Source organism: Meles meles, chromosome 20 (genome assembly GCF_922984935.1).
Source record: "Meles meles chromosome 20, mMelMel3.1 paternal haplotype, whole genome shotgun sequence".
Lineage (NCBI taxonomy): Eukaryota > Metazoa > Chordata > Mammalia > Carnivora > Mustelidae > Meles > Meles meles.
Genome location: NC_060085.1, coordinates 2,278,766 through 2,303,359, shown reverse-complemented (window position 1 = coordinate 2,303,359; position 24,594 = coordinate 2,278,766). Strand labels below are relative to the sequence as shown.

The 24,594-nt window shown below is 57.8% G+C and overlaps 1 protein-coding gene across 8 annotated transcripts in view; it reads right to left on the bottom strand.

The window, feature by feature from the left end:
- Positions 1 to 24,594, bottom strand: part of CELF5 (CUGBP Elav-like family member 5) — a 49,760-nt gene that overhangs the window by 9,994 nt on the left and 15,172 nt on the right. For 5 of the 8 annotated variants that reach the window (XM_045991604.1, XM_045991605.1, XM_045991606.1 and 2 more), the window contains exons 2-8: positions 18,696 to 18,778; positions 8,388 to 8,439; positions 6,370 to 6,498; positions 3,967 to 4,046; positions 1,897 to 2,043; positions 1,128 to 1,269; positions 884 to 1,030 (exon numbers count right to left, since the gene is read on the bottom strand). In XM_045991604.1, the coding sequence (XP_045847560.1) occupies positions 884 to 1,030; positions 1,128 to 1,269; positions 1,897 to 2,043; positions 3,967 to 4,046; positions 6,370 to 6,498; positions 8,388 to 8,439; positions 18,696 to 18,778 (780 nt within the window). Of the gene's footprint in view, positions 1 to 883; positions 1,031 to 1,127; positions 1,270 to 1,896; positions 2,044 to 3,966; positions 4,047 to 6,369; positions 6,499 to 8,387; positions 8,440 to 11,049; positions 11,105 to 18,695; positions 18,779 to 24,594 lie in introns of those variants that run through there. The other 3 variants (XM_045991608.1, XM_045991612.1, XM_045991611.1) reach the window with 2 other exon arrangements.

Sequence of the window (24,594 nt, the reverse complement as noted above, 5' to 3'; positions counted from 1 at the left end):
CACCCCATGGAGATGGAGCATTGTGGTGGTGGTTACACAAATCTCTGCCCGTGATAACATGGCCCAGACCCCCCACACGCGCACGAGTGCACACACAACGTGGCACAGTGTCCATAAGGTGTCCAGGTCCTGTCGAGGTCATTGTACTGTACGAAGCGTCAGCGTCCTGGTTTCGACAATGTGCTCCGTTATGTAAGCTGTTAGCACGGGTGGCGGGCTGGGCTGGAGGGACCAGGACCTCTCCGTACTACTTTTGAAACTCTCTGTGAGTTCCAGTCATTTCAAAATAAAAACAAATTCTCCTCAATGATGGATGTGCAGATGACTTACTTCGCCCAAGCAAGGTGTAGGAGGAGGCTTGCCTGGGGATTGTGGTACAGGGCGGGGAGAGGTGGACCTCGGCTCTGCAAAGGCAGGGCCCGGCCTAACTCGGTGCATGGCTAATACTACATGGCCGGATGCAGGAGTGGATATGCGTCCTGATATCTTCCTCAACAGTGACGGTTAATACTTAAGATTGATGGTGCTGTTCTTGGTACAGACAGTGTGCTAAGCATTCGATATGCTGATTTCATCAGTGCAACCTCATGAGATGACTGAGGGCATCAGCCCATTTCCCAGGTGAGGAAACTGAGGCCCAGGGACTCACAGAGACCACCCAGGACCACCGAACTGAAATTTGACCCCAGATGTGTCTGGATATAAAGTTCCTGTGTTTTAACCACCCTGCTGTGGCCTCTTTCTCTGCACCCGCAGCTCACATCTGTTGAGCTGACATTCCGTCTGGGTCCCAGGGACCATGGCATGGGAACGCCTGCTGGTCCCCGAGACACCCTCCCCACCCTCCCAGCCCCCATAGGTCCCAGGGGACCACTCCAGTTACCTGGGTAGGGCACAAGGCCATTGGCATACACGGTCTCTAGGGCAGGGTGCCCCCCAGGGAAGGGCACCACCCCTGCGAAGCCATTGGTGATGGGAGCCACGAGCCCGGGCACGGCAGCGGTGCCAAGCAGCGGGGGTGAGTGCAGTCCTGCAGAACGGAGGAGCACCATGGGGAGCCTGAGCCTGGCCCTGGCCCTGGCCCTGCCCTGCCCACCCATCCTTAGGATCCTGGCGGACTCTCTCACCAGAGGCAGGGGCGATGGGCGTGGCAGGCAGCCCGTTAAGGCTGACGGCGCCAATCTGCTGGATGTGGCAGGGTGAGAAGGCCACGCCAGGGCTCAGGTAGCTGCCCGACGTGGACAGGACCGTTGTCTGCTGCTGCATGAGCTGGGGGTGGAAAGGAGTCAGTGTGCACAATGGGGGTGGCACCTGCCCTGAGGTTATGACTCATGGGGGGAGGCCTGGTCCTCAAGTGACTTGAGTCGGGGAGGGGGTCAGCCTGGCTCTCTTGGCTCAGGTGGGGTCAGGGCTTAGCTAGGAACTGGGGCTCGGTGTGGGATCAAGGCTCTGTCTAGGATCAGGGCTGAGTCAAGAATTTGGACTCGGTCTGGGATTGGGGATCAGCCAACATTGAGCTCAGCCAGGGCTGGGTCTCAGCGTGAAGTCAGCCTCGATTGAGAGGCTCCTTTGGGCTTGGGGGCCCCGCCTAGATTTAGGGCCTAAGCATGGAGTCGTGTCAGTCCAGAGTTGGGGTTCAGCTTGGGCCTCAGTTCATGGCTGGGGGCTCAGCTGGGATTGGAGGGCACTCAGGAATTAGCCTGATTTGGGGACTCAACCATGACTGGGATAGGACCGTGAGTCAGAGAGAGTAGGAAGAGAGAGAAAGATGAGCAGAGAGGCAGAGCCCCCAACAGAGCATGCGTGGAGAGAGAGCGAGAGAGACTGAGCCGGACCCCCCCGAATGGTGTGGGGAGCCCCGCTGCAGACGGAAGTGCAGCCGCCGGGATCACTCACAGCCTGGGCGTAGGCACTGTAGGGGCTGAAGGGCAGGGTGAGGGATGGCGTCAGGATGCCCAGCTGCCCCACCATCTGCTGCATGCGCCGCAGGGTCCGCTCCTTGTCCGTGTCGGCGAACTTGACCACCAGGCTGGAGGAGGCACCCTGCAGGGGCAGCGGCAAGCAAGGAGGGAAAGAAGGAGGGAGGTAGCCAGGACTTTGGGGTTTGTGGAGCCACGCCAGCTCTGGCCCTTGGGGGATCACAGCGACCAGTCCTGCCCGTGGGCCCCGAGCTGCAGGACACGGACGTCACAGCGAGAACAGCTCAGAGATCAGCATCCTAGGTCTCGCACTTGACCGTGTGCAGCTGCCTTTGGGCACAGGTGGGGCCTCCCCCGCCCAGGGGGCTGCGTCAGAACCACACAGCCACACAGCCACGCTCTCAAAAATGGAGAGTCCATCTGGTGGGACCCTAGAGTTGTCACTCACACCTGAGGACAGGTGAGACCCCAACCAGAGAGGGGACATGCCCCCTTTGCTGGAGAGCTCGCTCCCCGATGCGCCCCATCACTGATCAGGGAGAAAGCCTGACCTCCCGGTGAGCCCGAATCCTGCCTCCAGGGGCTACGACTGAGGCCCGAGTGCCCAGCGTGCAAGGGCTGGAGGCTCTGACGCTGCCTGCTCCTCACACGCATTTGAGAACAGCTGAGAGGGCAGATGGTTCTCTAGGGCCTGTGCCCCCTGTGGCAGATTCGGCCTTTTCTGTACCGCGACTGTGGCTCCTGGCCCCTCCCCCAGGGGGCGGGGCTACTCCCAGTGCTGAGCCAGTCCTCCTCCGCCTCTCCCCGCCTCTCCCCGCCGCAGGCCTGCCCCCTACCCATCCCCACTCTGGCCCAGGGGACACTTCCAACCGACCTGACCCCTTCCCTGCCTGGTCAAAACCTTCCATGGCTCCTCATGACCCCGAGAACCCGGTGCTCCTCGGCAGAGGGCTGCAGCCCCTCCAGCCCTCTCCCCTGCTCCTCTGCGCGCCCCACCCCCATCCTTGTTGTCACGCCCCCGCCCCACTTTCCCCTGCTGGCCTGCACAAAGTCACACCACCCCTCAGGTTCCGCCCCTCCAGGACACCCTCTCGTACACTCATACACACATGCACACACACTCCCATGCGCACACTTATGCACACGCACGTTCATACAGTCACACACACCACGCATGCTCACACATTCATGCGTCTAAAAACATAACCTCACACCCCCATGTTCATACACTCACACATGTACACACACTGCACGCTCACATACCCACATGCAGACTCACTATGCACACTCACACACCACCCACACAAACTCACACTCACAGACACGAAGTCACAGATGTGTGCACACATTTGCAGGCACCATGCACGGCGCACAGAGTTGCACACACGCATTCACACGGTACATTCAGAGGCCCATATCACACGTGTACACATGCAATCCCATACACGCACATTCACACACACCCTCGCCCTTCCACACACACTCACATACGTACCCTCACAGATGCCCACAGAAGCGTGCTGCTCTCGTTTCCCCCACATCAACCAGGCAGACCCACACACTCACGGGCACTCAGTACACACATGTATAAGCACACATGTGCACACACCTACATGCACGCTGCACAAGCCTCTCACACAAACACACCCGTTCGACACACTTCCACATGGGCAGCGGCACACACGTATCCTTATTCTCACATCACACCCCTCATTTGCACGTTAAGTCACCTACTAACAGTCGCACACACTCACATATCCTCTCTTACACACACACGCAGCCACACACCGGCAGTACCTCCAGGCACACTCTCACACACGTACTTGCACGCTCACACACGCGTATGCTCCACACGTGCGCAATCGCACACTCACCTGCATACCTGTGCCCACACCACCATCAGGGACTCCGCCTCTCTCTCCGCCTGTGCCTTACTGATGAACAGCAAGTGGCTACGGGATGGCGGGAATGGTAGGAGAGGTTTTGTCCCTGTCCCCTCCCCCCTTCCGCACGCCCAGCTCCGTGGCCCAGGGCGGTCCCTACTCACCGGCATGGTCTGGCTGCCGTGCAGGGCATGGATGGCTGCCTGGGCCTCGGTGTGGGAGGAGAACTTCACAAAGGCACAGCCTGCCCCAAGAGAAGGAGAACGCGTGAGGGTAATAGGGTCTTTCTGGGTGGGGAGGGGCCACAGGAGAGGGGACTGGGAGCCCCGGGCGGCGGGTCAGACGGTCAGAACAGACAGCCAGCCAGTCATGTGTTCAGACAGACAGCTGGACACTAAAGGATCAGGCAATAAGAAGAGCACACAGAGCATGATGTCAGCCCCGTGGCCTCTCATTCGCTCAGAAAGCCACCAGCTACACAGGTGTTGCGGCTCGCATGGTCGGACAGGCGCCGTGACGCAGTGTGCAGTCCCGGGGAGGGGCAGGTCCTGCCCGCTGGAACAAGTGGAGGGCACGGGCTTAGGGAACACCCACCAGCCACCAGCCGCTGACACCGTGAGATCGAGTTGTAATCAGATATGCAGAGAGAACGTCACAAACGTTCAGACAGAGGCACTGAGATACAGTCCCGTGGGCACCCTCAGGTCCAGAATCATTCAGACCTAGACACGGAGGCCCATGTGACCAGAGCTGGAAAGATGGGGACAGAAAATAAATAAATAAATACCAGACAGGTCAGACCCAGCCGGCTGGCCACACAGGAAGAAATCAGAAATCAGGCAGCCAAGGCAGCCAGGGACCATGAGACACAGGCAAATTCAGACACAGAGTCATAGGAGAGACCACTAGACGTAGTTCCAGACGGGCAGACTATTGTGGAAGAGCCAGGCAGACTGCGGGTGGGTAGGACAATGGAATGTTCTAGAATTAGAGAGTGGCAATGGTTGCACAATTTCTTGAACATACTGGAAAGCACTTAACTATACACTTTCAAAAGGTGGATTTTACACTATGTGAGTATCAATTAAAAAAGAAAAGAGGGGTTCCTGGCTGGCTCAGTCCGTAGAGTATGCTACTCTTGATCTTGGAGTCGTGAGCTTGAGCCCCACATTTGGCGTAGAGATGATTAAGTAAACTTTAAAAAACACTTAGAAATCAAAATAATTAAAGAGAGAGAGAGACAAGCAAATAGGGACCACGGGATACATTCTGTCCTAGAAGATAAAAAGTTTCCAGGGCCAGAGACAGGCAGGGCAACAGTTGGTGCCTGACAGGTGAACCCCAAAAGGTAGAACAGGTAGACAGACAAAGACCTCCAGACACACGAAGAGCTAGGCAGAAAGAGTCATTTAGACACTACGGCAGAAAAAGTCAGAGACTAAAGACGCAGGTGGAGTGATGCCCTTCACGTGGGCAGACAGGGAAACAGGTCTCTGCGGACCATGAAAGTCTTTCCCAGATGCTCAGCCAGGATCTCGCAGACGGTCGACAGGAAACTGTCCCGCAGTTAGGTGGGCACCGGCGGCGCGCGGGTAGGACCAGGCGGGACTGGACAGTCTCCGCCCACACAGCCCACGCCTCCAGGAGCCAACTCCGCCTTCTCTAGTGCCCCGGCCCGCCCCCAGAAGCCGAACCCCGCCCCCAACGTGCCCCGCCCCTCCCCAGAAGCTAGTCCCGCCTTCTCAAGCGCCTGGCCCCGCCCCGGGAGCCAGCCCCGCCCCCCCGTTCCCGCCCCGCCCCAGAAGCAAACCCCACCTCTCAAGGGCCCTACCGGGTCCCCAGGAGCCAAACCCGCTTGCTTGCTTGCTTGCTTGCTTTTTTAAAAAAAATATTTTATTTATTTATTTGAGAGAGAGAGAGTGAGAAAGAGCATGAGAGGGGAGGTCAGAGGGAGAAGCAGACTCCCCATGGAGCTGGGACCCCGATGCGGGACTCGATCCCAGGACTCCGGGATCATGACCTGAGCCAAGGCAGGCGGCCAACCGAGCCACCCAGGCGCCCCCAAACCCACTTTCTAAAGTGCTCGCCCCCGCCCCAGCCAAACCCTCCCTCCCACGTGTCCCGCCCCGCCCCGCCCCAGAAGCCAACCTCACCTTCTCAAGAGTCTGGCCCCACCCCCAGGAGCCAGACCCGCCCTCCCACGTACCAGGCCCCTCCCCCAGGAGCCAACCCTGCCCGCCCACGCGCCCCGCCCCACCCCAGAAGCCCACCTGGTTTTCTCAAGAGCCAAACCCGCCCTCCCACTTCCCCAGGCCGCCCCAGAAGCCGAACCCACCTTGGAGGGCCCGGCCCCGCCCCCAGAAGCCGAACCCACCGTCCCACGTGCCCCGCCCCCCCACGGCAACCCCGCCTTCTCAAGGGTCTGGCCCCACCCCAGGAGGCAATCCCGCCCTCTCAAGCGCCGGGCCTCGCCCCGGGAACCAACCCCGCCCCGCCCCGTGCCAGGCCCCGCCCCCAGAAGCCAAACCCCGCCCCCCGCGCGCCCAGCCCCGCCCCCGGCCGGTCACCTTTGCTGCTGCCGTCAGGCCCGCGCAGCACGGTGCATTCGTCGATGACCCCAAAGGGCTGGAACAGCCGCAGCACGTCCTCCTCCGACTGCTGCTTGTTCAGCATCCCCACGAACAGCTTCCGGTCTCCTGTGGGCGGAGACACCCCCTCAGCCGCGTCCTGGCCTCCGGGAATTTCTCGGTCCCTCCGGCAGAATGGAGGCAGCAGGGCGTGGGGGGAGCACGGCTGGCCCCTGCTCTGCCTGCGTGTGGGAGGACACAGCCGCGCGCTTCCCTGCTCTGGGCCTCTCCGTCCTCCCACGTGCCATGCTCGGCTCATCTCCAAGCCTGGGCTCACGCGGCGCCCCCCTCCTGGACGCCCTCCCTTCAAGCCTTCAGGGCCTCCGACCGCTTCCCTGCTCCCACCCTGCGGGCGGAGATGCTCTCTCCTTGCTCGCGGAGAACCCGCACCGTGCTAGTGTAAGAAGTGCCTCGCCTGGCCTGGGTTCCTGTCTGTCTGTCTGCCATCTAGATTTCCCAGTGGGGGTGAGCGCTGATGGCCCCTTTACCCTCAGCGGGGGCCAGGCAGTCAGTGTCTGTTGAATGAGTGAAGGCACCTGTGCGCACAGGACCAGGTGCGGGAAGCCTGGAGCCCCCGGCTGCTGGGGTGGGGGTGGGGGTCTGGCTGGAGGCCTGGCTGGCCAGCCTCTCCCGTATGAGGCCCGAGAGTCCTGCTCCCTCTGGTAACTGGGCTGCTCCCCTGTAATCAGGAACATGGCAGCTTCATCTCCCAGGGATGGTGAGCTGGGTTACTATGGAAACCTGTTCTCTGGCAGCTGTCACTCATGGGGATGGAAGAGAGAGGCATAGACCAGAGAGACTGAGAGTCAGGGAAAGAGACAGATGAGAGAGAGAGAGAGACAGGGAGAAACACAGAGACAGAGACAGTCAGAGAGAGAGACAGTAAGAGACAAAGAGAGACACATATAGAGTAGAGAGAGAACCAGAGAGACAGAAGGAGGAGAAAAGATGGGAGAGAAAGAGGTATGGAGAGGAAGAAAGAGAAGCTGAGACAGAGAGAGACAGAAAGACAGAAGGAGGAGGAGGAGGAGGAGGAGGAGGAGAAGGGAAAGAATTATTAAGAGTGAGAGAGAGAAGAGAAGAGACGGAGACATGCAGACCTCCCCCCACCCTCACCCCGTCCCAATCCCTGACCTACACCAGCAGCCTGCTTGGAGACTGTGAAAACAGGTCCCAGCCCCGATGGGCTGTCGCAGGCTCCTACACATACACAGGAGTCCTAACAGCCCTGCCCCACACACCACCCCCAAGGCTGGCTGCTCCCCCTCAGCCCCCAATCCACCTGAAGCGGGGAGGGGGTAGGAAAATCTCCAAGAACGGCTAGCTTGGGTGAGGTCACAACCCCAACACAGTCCAGACCTGCGCAGACGCCAGGCCTCCAGCCCACATACCCACACGCCCAGCCCGGAACAGTCAAGCACACAGGATCCTACACGCACGCCCACGCCCAGGCCAGGCATGCACACGCGCACACAGGCCAGCAGGAAGCCCCACCATGTAAGCCACAGAAACACACGTGCGCGTGCCCTGCTCACACACATCTGCACACAGGCGTGCCAAGGTATGCATGCTTGCATATACACAAACACGCACGTGCACGCACACACAGTACTCCCCCTGATGGGTCCCTTCAGGGATCCCAGCCCCTCTGCCTCAGAAGACCCCCCAGTATTGCACCCCACAGGGAGTGGGGCATTTTAAGATCTAGGGACAAGCAACTGGACCTAGCCAGCTGCGCCCCCCAAACTCCTTCACTCTTAGGCCTGTGGCACTGTGGTTTGGAAGAGGGGACACACACCCCCCTGCTCTCCTGCGCCTACCCTAGCCAGGGGACTCTGTCTCTCCCACCACCATGAGGTACGTGAGAAGAGAGGGGACAGCTACAGCCTTCTGATCAGGGATCCCCCTCCCCCATTCTTCTGCCACCCTCAGCCTGGTGGCCACGGAGAGATGACAACTACCTCCGCGGCTTTCGCTGTCCGCCGGCTTCACCTGGATTGGCCGCGCCATCTGTGGAGAGAGAGGGGAGGAGGAGGTCGAGGCTGACCGTGGGGACATCAGGGGTGAGGGCTTCACCGGAGCTCTGCCAGCCACCCTGCCCACCTCCCTGAGGCACAGCCTCCCACCAGCTTCCAGCAGCAAACCAGTCAAACAAGTGACTCATGGTCCTACCAATGGGGCTTTGCTCATCGCTGTCTGGAAAACTCTTACTTTACCTTCAAAACCCATTCACAATATTTCTTGCTGTAGGAAGCCTCCTTGCCTTCCCAGGTGTAGTAGGCTCTTTGCAAAGATGCCCAACCCCTCTAGTCTCTGCATATGATGTGACTTTGCAGTTTTTCTCATCACAAACTGGAGGCTGTTTCCCCACCTTTCTGTATCTGGACTTGGCTTTGTGACTTGCTCTGACCAGTGGAAGGTCATGGAAGGGAAGTGGTGGGAGTTCCAGGCTCTGGCCTTGGGAGACTTTGCAGCTTCCTCTTTTGGAAACCTGACACTGGGACAAGCCCAGGTGACAAGCCCAGACAGAACAGGAAGACAGACCTCATGCCCTGAAAGGCCCCACTGCCAAACAGCCCATGGGAGTGAGACTGGCCTGTCCCAGCTCATCCCGGCAAGCCCCGTCCACTACTGCATGAATGACCCCAGGAGAAACCAGCAGAAGAACCACCCAGCTGAGCCCAGGCTGAACTTACTAACCTACAGAATCAACAAATAAAATGGCTGAGGCGTTTGTCACCCAGCAGTAACTGACTGATACAAGGGTGGGTACTTTCAGTCAGCTGAGACTTGGGTGCGAGGACTGTCACACCTGAGTGGACCAGCTTTCAATCTGGACTCCTTGTTCTGGACACTTCTGTCCTTCTCCCCCACCCCCAGCACTGAAAATGATGTTTAATGGAAGAAATCCTCCTCTAATCCCCACCCCCAAACTGACCCAGCCATAGGGGTGAGCTAACGTGGGTATTTGAAAAAAACTCAAGGGATGTGGGAAATGGGAGACATTGCTTCTCCACTGGTCTGAGAACAGAATCTCTCTCCAAGCCTCGTGGCTCCTGGTGAACTCCTATTCATCCTTCAAAACCCAGCTCAAACGTCCCCAAGCAGGCCATCTTTCCACCCCGCTGGGTTCCTTCCTCCCTCTGCCTCAGGGCAGGAAGTGTCTACATCTGGCTTTCTCAGAGCAGGCAGTTCTCCGCACACCAGGCAGGGAGAATCCGGGAAGCTTCCAAATTGAACTGACCAGAAAGAAGTGGCCAACACACACCAGCGTGGAAAGGTGGCTGTGACGAATGTGCCCAACCTGGGGTTGGAATGAGTGCCCGTCCCAGACCCCCTCCCAGGTCAGACCATCCCCATAGCCGTTCAGAAAAGGTGCTTGAGGGATGCCAGCTTTCTAGATGCTGTACAGACGCCCAGCAAGCTCTGGAGAGAGGCTCAGTTTTCACCGGGCTTTACAGATGTCAACATCAAGGCCCAGACTCTTTGTCCAAGGTCATGGTGGGCGAGTCAAGACACTAAGGCTTCCTAGACTTAAAATTTAAGGATCTTTCTACCCAGTCCTATGAGTAGAGACCCCTCTCCAACTCGGAACCCCCCAAATCTCCTTCTCCTTGTCTTAGACCCTATCTCAGTTCTGAGCCTCCCCACGCCATCGGAGGCCCCTCCCTCACTCTGCGCCCTCTTTCCCTGAGCCCCCTGCCCCTCTCCAGCCTCCCTACCCCATCTGCGCCCCTCCCATTCTGAGTGTTTGTTCCCCAGCTCCTAAAGGGCTGCCTCAATTTGAACTCAGCCTTGGGAGCCCCAGAAGCAGAGAGGCCTTCCAGTGTCCCCAATTCCTGCCACCCAGCCACATCTTCAGAGGGACCCAAACCACCTGGGAAAGCAAACCACGTCTCCCTTCCCCCACCACGTGTACACACACACACAGGCGCACACACACACACACCCTCTCCACCTGGGTACCACACCCAGCTAGCTGGAGGCAGGAGCAGGGATTATTTTAACCAGACGGGACCAGTTTCTGGGCTGAGGGCAGACTGAGGTTGGGAAGGGAGGTGGGGGGCGCGGGGGCACCTGAGCTCCGGCCTCCTGCTCGCCCCCACCCCCCCCCCCCACGCCGCCTCCGCTGGCCCTCACCTCCTCCCTCCTCCCAGCACCTTGGGCAGATGAGGATGGGGTTGCCATGGCAACGCTGATTCACCACACGGAAGCTGGCAATTGTTGTTGCCATGGAAACCGCCTCTTAGGGGCGAGCCCGGCTCCTGCCTTGCACAAAAGAGATATTTAAATATAATCTTCTGGAGATGGATGAGCTGAGGGAGGGAGCGAGAGAGGGGGCCACGGGGAGGGAACCTGTCCCCATCACCGCACCCACCACCCCCGCCCCATTCTCGCGGCCTGGGTACCTGCGCCCCAGTTCCCCCCGCCCGCTGCCGAGCCTGGGACCTTCCGCCTCCTCCTGGGAGACCCCTTCCCTCTCCCGGGTCAGCTCGGGCTCGGGCCAAGAGGCCCGGTGCGGTCCCGAGAAGCCAGGAGGGCAGTCCCCTCCTCCCCAGTCTCCCGCTCCAAAGCCGAGGCTCGGAGGCCCGGCCATCCGCACCCCGCGGCCCGCCTTACCCACCGGCCTGGAGACGCGCGCCAGGCTGGCCTCCACGTGCCGCCGCCCGCCCGGCCGGCCCTGGGCGCACAGGCGCGCACACGCCGCACGCACGCACCGGCCCCGCGCCTCGCTCCCCGCGCCCGAGCCCGACGCCCAGCGGGCGCAGTCGATCCGCCCGCCAGAGGCCGGGAGGAGGCGTGCAGCGCGGGGCGGGGGGGTGGGGTGGGGGGGCTAGTGGCGGGGGGAAGCTGGGTCTCCCCACACCCACCCCTCCTGTCGCCCCTGCCCGCCCATCTGGCTCTGCCCACCTCCTTCCGGCTCCCTCTCTCCATCTGTCCCACCGAGGTCTCTGCCTAGTGCCCTCCCTCCCTCCTCCACCTTCTCTGGCTCCCCATGGTTGCATCCCTTCCCTGCCCCCTCCCTTCCTCCTTTCATTTATTCAAGAACATTCCTGGTGTGCCCCGTGCTGAGTACTTTTGCAGCCCCAAGGAGGACCCTCTCATCTGGCATGAGGGGAGACAGAGGCAGATACAGACACTCCGAGACCTGAGCAGTCAGGATTGAGGCGGAGGTGGGGACAACCCCCTGGGAAACCCTAGCGCCTAGAGCAGTAGAGAGCCAAAGGCTATCCTGGGGCTTCAGGGAGGATGGAAAGTCTGTCGGGGGGTTTTGGAGTATGAGTAAGACTTTGGTGGGGGGCAGTTTCTCATGTTGGAGGAATCCCTACCTCCACCGACTCATTTAATCTCTAAACAACTTCATGAGATGGAAGCCTTCTTACTCTACAGATGGGCAATCGGGAAGGGAACGGAGAAAGTCAAAGCTGAGGCCCAATCTGCTGGTTTCCTCCGGGTCCAGTCAACCCTCCAGCCAAGGGGCCTGTGGGCCGGGGCTCTGGGGGAGCGTCTGTGTCTTTGGGGTGGCCGTGCTTTAGGTAGATGAGACCCAGTCCTTGCTCTGTCCCCCAGCCTTTGCTGGGTGACTTCGACCAAGCCACGCACCATCGAGAAAACGGGGTCCCTCATGTCTAAATTGCGTCTATTACGGATGGGGAAACCGAGGCCACTGGGGGAGGGATGACAGGAGGTGTCTCGGCGGTCAGGCTGGGGCCTTGAAGATGGTCCTTTAGAAGATGCAAAGTTGTGCCTTTAGAGGACGTGGGGGCCCAGCAGAGGCTAGGTCGTTTCCGGGTGGAAGGGGAGGAGAAAGCAAGGTGGTGCCCGGGCCACTGTTCCAGCCTCCCCTTCGGCCCTGCAGCCCAGTGCCTAACACCCAACTCCCCGGGGTCCCTGTGCGGGCGTGTGGGGGCCAAACAGACCACACCGCTGTCTGGCTCTAGGCATTGTGTCTGGGACAGTTCCTTCATTCACTCACTCCTTTGTTCATTCAGCATGGATCTGCCAAGCTCCCACTGCGAGCTCAGCGACGCGCCTTGTCCCCTCACAGGAGCCTCAAAGCCCTTCTGCAATCCCATTTCACAGACGAAGAAACTGAGGCCGGGGAGGGTCAGAGCCCTGGACATTTGGCACCAGAGTCAGGTCATGGGACGTGGGAGGGAGTCTTGCCAGGGGGCCACTTCAGAAATCCCTGTGTGCATAGAAAGAGTTTTCAGGAGGGGTCTGTGGGGGGACCCCCAGCCAGCCAGACAGACGTAGCCCTTTCTGGGGTGCAGGGCAGACGCCAGATCTGGGATGTCCTTCGCCCCTCAAGACCCTCCCAAAGAAAGAAGCTAACGGCACAGCCTCTCAGAGACAGGGCTGGACCGGCCACCTGCCCCCCGCCCCACTGTCCCCACGGGCCTGTGCCATCTCCGGGAACCTCATCCTCGGGTTGGACAGCCCCACAAAAAGCCTCTGCTGCAATCGGAGTCCTCTGCCCAGCGTGCATTCCAGGGGCCTGCGGTCCGTTCTGGGTTCTATTCTGGGATCCTGTTATTCAATTTCGGATCCTATTCCAGAATGCCGAGATTTGATTAAACCACACCCCCACGGCCGCCGCTGTCACGCTCAGACAAGGGAGCTGGAACTCGCTTCAGAAGCAGCTTCTGTGGAGGGGGCTGGCCTGTTCCCTGGACTGGGGTGGGGCACGGGGCTTAGAAAGTCCCTCCCGGCTTAGAAAGACTTGGTGTCCACGCCACCCTGTCCCCCCAACACACACACACGCACATGCACACGCACACACGTGGGGTTTTGAGGGGAGGCAGGGGACAGGAAGGATGGTGGCTGCCTTGGTCTGTCGCGTGACCCCACTGTGGCCCCCTAACTCCCCGGGGTCCCTGTGCAGGCGTGTGGGGGCACATGAGCCGCCAGGGGGGGGGGCCTCTTCCTGCACGGGCGCACCTCATGCGGCTGCTGCTCCGTCTTCTGGCGGAGACGCCTGGGGGGGGCGCTCAGACATCCCTGCTCGATGCGGCTGACATGCACGGGGGGCTCCCCCCCAGCAGCCCCCCCCCGCACGCTGCGAACGAGGCTCTGAGTGTGCTGATGGCAGATATTGGGTCCCCTTGGGGTCCGGGGGGAGAGGAGGCTCCCCCGCGAGTCCGACCCCTTCGCTAGGCAGGGGGGCGTCAGCTCCAGAAGCCGAAGGCCCGCGTACTCGGGTGTGAGCTCCCGGCTGCTCCCCGAGGAAGCATGGCACGTGCCCAGCAGACACAAAGCGCAGACGAGGGTCTCTGTCTGTCACGGCAAAAGCTGGGAACGACCCGGGTGTCCGCCAACGGGGGGACGGACAAGTCAATGTGGCTTCGTGCGGTGAAGTGCCGGCCAGCCACGAAAAGGCACCTGCAGCGGGGGCGCGGGGCACCGACCGGGGAGGCCGACCCTCTTGGGCGGCGTGCTGAGTGAAAACAAAATGCAGACGGTAAAGACGCCGTGTACTATGGGTCCGTCCCCTGTGGGGAAAGAGCAAGATGGGGAAAAGCAGCCCAGTGCTTCAGAGATCTGGTCATAAGCGCGGAGAACGTGAAAATCAGGGGTCAGCTACCACAGAGGTCGGGATGGTGAGAGCACGGGCTTGGGGACGTGGCAGGGACGGTTTCTGGGTGTTGGTGACAGTTCCCCCCCTCCGCCTCTCCAGCCATGAGCTGGTATCAAACTGAGACCCACAACCTAGACATAATAAGATGACACAGAATCATGTTCCTGGGTCTAGAACATTCTAGGTCTGCACCAAGATGATAGTGGATCCTTGGTCTAGAACATTCTACATCTGTGCTGTCCAAGACAGTGGCTGACTCCTAGTTTCGGACATTCTAGGTCTGAACTCGCCAATACAGTAGGTGACCCCCCCTCAGTCTAGAACATTCGATATCTGCCGTCTAACACAGTAGCTGACCCCTGATCTAGAACATTCTAGATTTGAGTTGTCCAATGTGGTAGCCACGAGCCACATGTGGCGTTTTAAGTTTAAATTTAAATCAAACAGCATTAGAAATTGTTCCTGAGGGGATGCCTGGGAGGCTCAGTCCATTAAGTGCCTGCCCTCAGCTCAGGTCATGATCCTGAGGTCCTGGGATCGAGCCCCATGTCTGGCTCCCTGCTCAGTGGGGAGTCTTGCTTCTCCCTCTGCCCCTCCCCCCGCTCATGCTCTCTCTCTCTCAAATAAATAAATAAAATCCTTTTAAAAAAAGAAGTTTTTCCCGAGTCACACTTGCCACATTTCAAAGGCTCAGTAGCCACACCAAACTAGCGGCCACCAAATTGGACCGCGGAGATAGAACATTCTGTCACTCTGGAAAATTCTATCGGACAGCAGTGGCCTAGAATGGGAATCTACCAACTCCATTCTGGGCCTCTGTCTGTTTTTGTAAATAAAGTTTTATTGACTCACGGCCACACCTATCCATTTCTGCACTGTCTGTGGTTTCTTTTATGTGATGCCACAGAGGGCCTACAGCCCGTGAGGCCAAAAATAGTTGCTCTCTGACCCTTTACAGAAGAAGTTTGCTGACTCTCGGCCTCGAACGTTTTTTTTTTTTTTAAATATTTTATTTATTTGACAGAGAGAAATCACAACGAGGCAGAGAAGCAGGCAGAGAGAGAGGAGGAAGCAGGCTCCCTGCGGAGCAGAGAGCCCGATGCGGGGCTCGATCCCAGGACGCTGGGATCATGATCTGAGCCGAAGGCAGAGCTTTAACCCACTGAGCCACCCAGGCGCCCTCGGCCTCGAACGTTTTTGCGAGATACCGTCCAACATGGGAGCCACCAGCACACGTGGCCATCGAACCCTTGAAATGTGGCTTGTGTGACCGAGGAACAGAATTTTAAATTTTAATTATAATTATTGTAAATATAAACTTACATCTAGAAACTGATTTCTGACTCCATTCTTGGAAAATCTCTTAAGTATTTTAGAGCAAGCAGGTGTGTGAGCCTGCTTCTCCTACCGTCCGTTTTATAGAACGTGAACAGCAAAGGCAGATCGAGCATTTCTGATCACAACTGACTGTCCAACCTGAGATGGACCGAGAGGCGGGACCGCCTCCGAGGGACAAGGGGACGTGAGCTCTCCTTAACTATGCCGACTGCCTGCTGAACCGATACTATCTTGGAGAGGTGTTGGGTTAAGAGGAAATCTAGCATGAAAATTAATTTCACCTGTTTCTTTTTTAATTTTTAGCTGTTGCTCCTAGAAAAATGAGAATGCCGTTTGTGGCTTGCGTTATATATCCGTGAGCATTCGCTCTAGACCTTTCGCCAGCTCCTTATTCTCCTGATCATTGGATGCCCGTCATCTCTCCCAGTCATGACAATCGCCAATGTCCCCAGATGTCACCCAGGGTCCTGTGGGGGCAGAATTGCCCCCCTGGGGTTGGGACCCCCTTGTGACCTGATGTGAACTCCTCTATGAGACAACGCAGGTTCTCGTGCGTTCCTGCACTCAAAAATGTGCCTGGCTCGTTCTTGCCTCCCAGTCTCGGCACACGCGGTCCCTACGCTACCCCCTTCTCCATCTGCCACAGCCTTCCCCGTCTCTCCAGACATGGCGCAAACGCTCTGTCCTGCAAGAAGGCGCCTTGTTTGCCCGCCACCAAGTCCTCGGCAGTGGGCCGGGTCCCCTGCTTCCCCGGGGCCCCCTCCCTGAGATCCCCCCAGCTGCCTCATACCCGCTGTTCATTCTGTGGCTTGAATGGGGGAGCCCCCCTAAAACATGTCCAAGTCCTAACGCCCCAGAACCTGTGAACGGGACCTTATTTGGAACAGATGTCCTTATGGGTGTCAGTAAGTCATCGATCTCGAGATGGGGTCATCCCGGATTTTTGGCGAGCCCTAAACCCAGAGACAGGTGTCCTTATAGGAGAAAGGCAGAGGGAGAGCGGAGACGTGTAGACACGGAGGGCGGCCACGTGATGACAGAGGCTGATGCCTCTACGAGCTGGAGCATATCAAGGATTACGGGCGCTCCCGGAAGCTGGGGAGACGCGGGGCAGAGTCCCCCCTAGAAACTCTGGAAGGAGCACGGCCCTGCTGACACCTTGATTTCAGACCTCAGGTCCCGGAATTGAGAGAGCGTAAGTCTCCGTCACGCTAAGCCCCCTAGTGCGCGGCCCCCCATTCACTCCTGCCCAGGAACCCTTGCTCCCAGGTCATCGCAAACCCCCGCCTTCTACCTCCAGCATCCCTGCCCCAGTCGCTTCCCGGACAACCACACCTCCCTGCTGCTCCTCTGGGCCCCGCACCCTGCGCGGAGTGGTGTCCCCAAGCACGCTGTCTGAACGGATCCTGCACCCAGAGTCTGAAAATCCCTCTGAACGTCCTCCTGCTCCTTGGTTCCCTGTTGCTCCCATCACCGGATGCCCTCTCGTTGGGGCCCGCTCCGGCCACAGAGCAGGGGCTCTGTCCGTGTCTGCTGGATGCACCGCTGGGTGCTGAGGACTCAGCCCAGCGTCTGCCCTGGAGGGGCCCCTGATCCCAGATGCTGATGGAGCCCAGAGCCCATCTTTGTCCCCAACACAGAGGGAGCCGGGGCTCAGGTCAGGGCTGGCTTTGGGGTGTCAGAGCTTCCTTCAGGAAAATCATGTTAGAGATGTTAGCAGATCTCCGTGAGGGTACGGATTGTTCCGGACAGAGGGGCCAGAGCTTCCAGCCCAAATCTGATCACACACACACACACACACGCACACACGCACACGCAGGTCAAGTGGGCATGGAAGGGCTGGGTGCCCACGCAGGGTCTGCGGTCAAATCCCCCTTCCGCTGTTTGCCAGCCGCCGACGTGGGACAGAACCCACTACAGCACTGGTTTGTTCCTCTAAGTGCCCGACGCCCCCCGGGGCCCTGGCGCCTGGAGATCCAGGCACGCTGAGCCTCCTCCTTGTGTCCTGGGGGGACCCGGCTGACCTGGCTAACCTCTCAACGGCGACGTCAGGAGAGACTCTGAGCCAGGACCGTGCAACAAACTCAGTCCCTAATTCCAGCCCCGGGGCCCATGAGATAACTCATGCTGGATGTTTGAAGCCGCTGGGCTGTGGAATAATTGCTTGGCAGCAGGAGATAACTAAGAAGATCCACAGAACTCCGCTGTCCCCCCCGCCCCCCAAGTGCTAAACTGCCCCCCAGTGCTGGCACCACGTCCAAGGGAGGGAGAACTGTGAATTTTCAGATGTCACCTCAGTGAAGACTTCCTTGACCACCTTCTCTACAGTTTCCTCTCTCCACTCCCCCATTATACGCTTCCAGTGCCGAAGATCAGAGAGGTCAAGTCACTGGCTCACGGACACACAGCAAGGATTGCTGGGGACCAAGCAAGGAGTCCACGGATGTGGCCGCCACAGCTCTCTACCGCTCTCGTCTCCACTCCACGCTCCCCTCCCCCAAAGAGGGGCACCTTATTCTTTACTATGAGGCTGAGGCCAACCCCAGGACCATTTTCGGTGCTTTCGGCATCAAGCCAACCCTTGCCGTGACCTCATGTTCCGGCAGGTGCTCCCCGATTGCCCAGCCAACCGCGCTGCACGCGTGTTCTCAGCATTTGTGGCTGCAGAAGCCACCCAAGCCACTCCCAAAAGCCTTTGATGCTGAAGAGACCCCGAGAATCCCAGAGGGAAGGGTGGCACCCCCAGAGGTCAGGGGATGCCATGGATCTCACTGTGGTTCCTTCAGTTTCCATCTCGAGGCACTGCCTGGGCTCAGTTGGCTCAGGGGGACCACCTTCCCTTCACCGGGGACAGGGACTTCCTGCCCTCCCCAGGAAGGCAGGGCTGACAAGGACAGCCAGCAGGGACAGAGCCTAGGCCAGCCCTGTATGACCTGCCCAGTCCCCTCCTTTCTTGCTCCCTCTGCTCCAGACACACAGGCCTCCTTGCTGCTCCTCCAACACCCCAGGCACAGTCCCGCCTCAGGGCCTTTGCACGGCTATTCCGTTTGCCTGCTAATGCTTCTTCATCCTTCGGGTCTCAGCACAACGACACTAACGTGCAGGGCCACGTGCCCTTGTGCCGTGTGCAACCTACACGACCACACACAACCACTCTGGTGGGGAGAACAGAGCACAGCATGCAGTAGGCACTCAGTAAATGCTCTCTCCGATGATCGCTCCTGTCTGTCTGCGCCTTGTACCTCTTTCTGAGTCCAGAGGCAAGTGGGCTTCGCCGCTGATCCCAGGAAGGGCCTCAGCCTTCCCCGGGCTGAGAGCAGCCCCCCTCCCAGACAGCACCTGGACTCACCCCGGGCAAGGTCTTCTGCTCATGCAGGGCGGTCTGAGCTTTGATGGCGGAGTCCCTGGCACAATAGGTGAGGAAGGCACAGCCTGGGAAGGAAGGAAACGGGGATGTTACGAGAAGGGGGTGTGCAGACCCGTGTTCACGGTCGCCTTGATCCCAAAGGCCAGAAGGTGGAAACACCCCAAATATCCCTCAGTGGAGGAGGGATAAACACAACCTGTCCTTCCGTCCCCACGCGGGAACACGGTCCGGACTCAGGAAGGGAGGGACCCTGACCCCTGCCACAACACAGAGGACCCCGAGGACACGGGGCTTAGTGAGGGGAGCCAGACCCAGAAGGACCCGTCCCGCAGGACCCCACTCCCAGGAGGGCCCCGGAGGAGTCCCGTCCGCACAGACAGAGAGGGGGGGTGGGAGCCGGGGCTGGGGCAGGGGTGTGGAGTCCGTGCTTCGTGGGGACGGAGTCTCCGTGTGGGGGATGGAAGGTTCTGGAGACAGAGGGTGGCGGTGGTCACAGGACAGTGTGAGTGTGCTTCATGCCACTGAGCTATGGGACGCCTGGGTGGTTCAGTGGGGTCAGCGTCTGCCTTCGGCTCAGGTCATGGTCTCAGGGTCCTGGGATGGAGCCCCGCATCGGGCTCTCTGCTCAGCGGGGAGCCTGCTTCCCCCTCTCCCTCTGCCCCTCCCCCCCACCCCCGCTCACACTCTCTGCCTCAAATAAATAAATAAATAAAATCTTTTAAAAATCTAAAAAAAAGAAAATGCCCCTGAGCTGTGCAGAGATGGTTAAGATGATAAATTTAATGTTATATGTATCTCACCACGATAAAAAAAAATTGGAGAAGAAGGAAACATTGGTTAGAATGGTGGATTTTATGTTCTTTTTTACTCCAAGTTAAAAATAAAGAGAGGAGCCTGCTTTTTGGGGGGGCCGACGGCAGACGTGCAGTCTCCCACCCCCCCAAACCGGTGAGAAAAGGATGGGGAGCGAGGAGACCCAGCTGTTAATTAAGTCCGTGGCTGAGGCTCGATGAAGGGATCCCGGGAAGCTGGGTGAGGTGTGGCGGGACAGTGGGACAGCTGCTGCCTGGGGGGGGGGGGTGCGGGGGGGAGAGCACCAGCGGCCCCAAAGCTGCAGACGAGGGGCGCCGCGGCTCTGCTACGACCTGTGTCGTGGCCTCGGATGGGGCGCCTCTCTTCTCTGGGCCTTAGTTGCCCCCATCAGCGAGGATGGTCCGAGTGCGGGGGGGTGGGGGTCAAGGGAAGGGGGGCGAGTGGGGCACAGTGGCCAAGCGCAGAGCCAATCAGGAGAGGGAGGGGCAGGCCAGCCTTGAAGTGGTCCAGAGCCAGGGTGTGATTGACTGGACGACGTTTTGGAGGGGGGAGGTGAGTTGGTGGGGGTTGCGAAGCGTGAGGACTGCAGAGACGAGAGACATTGAGAGACAGAAGCAAGGAGAGAGAAGTCCCCAGAGACAGGCCGATGAGATCAAAGGTGTTGGAAAGACGTTTGCTGGAGGCCGGTGAGGGGGTGAGGGTTTGAGGGGGGGGATGTGCATGGGATGCAGGCGGGAGTCAGGTCCCCTTGGATGGATGCAGGGGACAGGGCTTCAGCCCTGGGCTTTGCCGCTAACCTCTGGGGGCCTCATTTTCACTGCGTGTGAAATGAGACCATCGTCGGCCATTCTGATGCTGTTGGACCCTGTGTCCACCCCGCCCCCCACCTCCCTCCCTCTGCCTCCCCCTCCCCCCGGAGGACCCCCTGCGGACCCCCTGCGCAGAAGCCCTGGGAACAGCTTTGTGGGGCCCATTTTCGCTCCAGACAGGAGCTAATTAAAGCTGTTTCCTTCCTTCTGGGATGCGCTCACCAAGCTGCCACTCCCACAGGCCGGCCGGTTGCTGGGGAGGGGGTTGCCGGGGAGGGGTCTGCCGCAGGCCTGACAGGCTCCCTGGGAGCCCTGGGGAGGAGGGCACCAGGCAGAGCGGAGGATGGTTTCTAGCATTTAAAAAACATTTGTTGTGAGAATGTAAAGTGGTGCAGCCCCTGTGGGCAACACCTCAAAAAAAGTTAAACATAGAATTACCATAGGACCCAGCAATTCCACTTCTGGGTCTGTCCCCGAAAGAATGGAAACCAGGGACTCGAACAGATATTTTGAACAGATACTCCACGCACTCACAGCGGCGCTGTTCACAACGGCCAGACGTGGAACAACACAGTGTCCATCGACGGATGCACCGACAGACGAGATGTGGTCCACTCCTACACTGGAGTATTATTCTGCCTTAAAAAGCGGGGAATTCTGACCTGTGTCACCACGTGGATGAACCTTGAGGGTGTTATGCTCGGTGAAATAAGCCAGACCCAGAAGGACACGTCCCGCAGGACCCCACTCCCAGGAGGTCCCCCAGAGAAGTCCCGTCCACACAGACACAGAGGAGAGGGTGGAACCCGGGGCTGGGGTTAGGGGGTGGGGAGTCCATGATTCATAGGGACAGAGTGTCCGTCTGGGGAGATGGAAAGTTCTAGAGACAGAGGGGGTGGCTGCAGGACGGGGGAGCGTGTTCAATGCCACTGAGGTGTGCACTTAAAAATAGTTAGGATGAAGGGAGGGCGGGAGGCGCCTGGGTGGCTCAGTCAGTTAAATGCCTGACTTGTCTTGGCTCAGGTCATGATCTCAGGGTCACGAGATAGAGCCGCCCCCCATACAGGGCTCCTGGCTCAGCGGGGAGTCTGCTTGAGATTCTCTCTCTCCCTCTGCCCCTCCCCCATCTCACCCCACTCTCTCTCTCTAAAAATCAATAAATCTTTAAAAAATGGTTAAGATGGTGAATTTAGTGTTGTGTGTGTTTTACCGCAATAAAAAATCATCATTGGGATATATTAAAAACATACTCCCCCCCCAAAATTGCAGAGCACATTAAGTGTACAATGTAGCAAATAATTATAAAATCATGTAACCCTCTCCCAAGTCAAGGAACAGAACACGGCAGCCACCGGGATCCCCAGTGCCTCGCATCCCGTGACAAACCCCTGCATCCCCCAGAGGTGGCTGCTAGACTGGCTTTCGTAATCCCCACGCCGTTGCTTTTCATTACGGCTCCCGCCCCGTGTGGGTCACTACTCAGTGTAGCTGAGTACTTCCTGCCCTTGAACTTACGTAAAGGGAATCATAGCGTATGTACACTTTGTGTCTGGCTTCTGCTACTCCACAACAGGCGGTTGTGGGTATCAGGGGTTAATTCCTTTTCGTGGCTGTGTAATATTTTCTCCTGTGGATATAATGCGGGTTGGCCATCTGTACTCTTGTGCGTGGCCATCTGGGCTGTCCACGGTTAGAGGCTGCCATGAACAAAGCTGCTTTGGGACTCTCTTGTATGGGTCTTTGATGCACAAAGACATATCCGGGAACGGGACTGCAGCTTATAAGGTAGGCTTATGTTTAGCTCTAAAGGATTCCTTCAAACAGTTTTCCAAAGTGGGTTGTACCAAAGAATTCTCCAACCAGCGGGTCCGACAATATTAATGCTCATTTTCACCAACGCTTTTAAACGTTAGTCATGATGGTGGGCGTATCACTGTATTTCATTGAGACTTAACATACATTGCCATAGTTTCAAAGCCGGCCACCTTGATGCACTGTGTAGGAATTCTTTATGTGCTGTGTAAATCAAGAACACTTCGTATTCTTTTATGGTTCTATCTGAGGCACACATCTTCCCCCAATCTATGGCTAGTCTGTCTACACTTTTTTTTTTTTTGGTGTTTCTATTTTCTGAATTTAATCCCCCAAGGTCTTCAGGGAAAGGAGAGGTGCTAAGACAACTAGTCTAGGGCCGGAGAGAAATTAAGCAGAGCCAAGAAATTGGACTGCAGGGAGATGTGAGATAGAGACAAAACCCCTTTCCTTGGGCCCATTCTTGCCTGCGAGGCCTCATTTGGAGAACATGGAGTGCGCTGGTCCTGGGAGGCTAGACTAGGACAATAGGGAGCCACCTTCTAGAGCCGGTCTCCAGCCAGAGGGAGGCAGAGACGCGACTGTGCGCCGCTGTCCCCGGTGCTGAAACGCTCGCTTGTTCCCCTGACCTGCTCTCTTCCCGATGTCTCCGTTTCTCTTTTCTAACTGGGGAAAATGTGTGATGTTCACCACTTTCTGGGTAAACACAGCCTTGATTTTCAGTTTCTGTTAGGGCTGAACTGGATCTCCCTTCCCAAAACTCATCTGTTGCTGTCCTAACCTCAGGACCTCAGAATGGGACCTTTTTTGGAAAACCAGCCATTGCAGATGTAATGAGTTAAGGTGAGGCCGTAGGGAAGGAGGAACCACCCCAGTCCCTCAGGACTAGTGTCCTTAAAAAAGGAGCACATTTGGCAAGATAGGATTGGGAGGGAGACAAACCATAAATGACTCTTAATCTCACAAAACAAACTGGGGGTTGCTGGGGGGAGGTGGGATTGGGAGAGGGGGAGCGGGCTATGGACATTGGGGAGGGGAGGCGAACCATAAGAGACTATGGACTCTGAAAAACAACCTGAGGGTTTTGAAGGGTCAGGGGTGGGAGGTTGGGGCAACCTGAGAGTTTTGAAGGGTCAGGGGTGGGAGGTTGGGGGAACAGGTGGTGGGTAATGGGGAGGGCACGTTTTGCATGGAGCACTGGGTGTTGTGCAAAAAGAATGAATACTGTTACACTGAAAAAATAAATAAAATGAAAAAAAAAAAAGGAGCACATTTGGGCACTGAGACACAGATTCAGGGGGAAGCCCATGGGATTATGAAGGCAGAAATCCTGGTGATGTATTCACAAGCCCAGGGACAGTAAGGACCCCCAGGGACAGTAAGGACTTCCAACAAACCGCTAGAGGCTGGGAGAGACCAGAACCAGGTTCTCCCTCCATCTCAGAAGGAACCAGCTCAAAGCCACACTTTCATCTCAGACTTCTGGATCCCCGGATGGTGAGCAAACATGGTTCTGTTTTTGAAGCCTCCTGGTTTGTGGTACATTTTCTCAGCACCCCTAGCCAACTAATACTGTCCCCAACCAGTACAGACTTTTACTGGTATTAATAAAGGTCCCGGGCTTCTAATACTAATAAGCTTGTACTCAGAATGACTCACTCAGTCCTTGGAGCAACCCCACAAAGTAGCTGCTCTCTTGTATTCATTATACAGACAAGGGTCTGGGGCACAGAGTGGGCAAGTGACTTGCCCAGGGTCACACAGGTGGTAAGCCTGTGCTCATTCAGGCTCCACAGACTGTGTGCTAAACACTGGGGTACACTGCCTGAAACTTGCATCTTTTAAAAAATTTTACCCAGGGCCTAGGGGAGGATCACAGGCCCCTGACTCAAGCCTCCCCAAAAGGAGTTTTAAAATAGTGCCAGGATCAAAGGCTGGGTCGAAGGCCATGGACCCCATTTTAATTGTTCAAGGTCTGTTTGCGGCATCCTAGACCCAGAGAGACCTTTTGAGGGAAGCCACAACCCAACCAAAGCCTACACTGGGTGAACCTCTCATCTCAGTTTCAGTCCTGGCCACCCCTACCCACACATCAGCCTCCCCAATGACAAGGCGACCAGGCCTGGTGTCCAGTAGCCCCTGCCCATGCTGGCCAAGCCCTGGGGTCCTTCCCAGAATGCTCAGCACCTGACCATCCCTTCACACCCACACCCATTTTCAAAGCCTTGACCAGGACGGACCTGGGGTGGGGAGCTGTCAATGCCCACAGATCTCTCCAGGCCCAAAGACAGAGCAGGGACCAAGATGGGGGACTCATTGGGGAACAAGAGTATGTATGCATGAAAGTTTCCTAATAACTAGATCTGGGTCATCACAGCTCCCTTGGGAGGCAGGGAGCTCCCTATCTCTAGAGGTAAGCAGCAGGGTCTCCCCAGAGAGGAAACTTC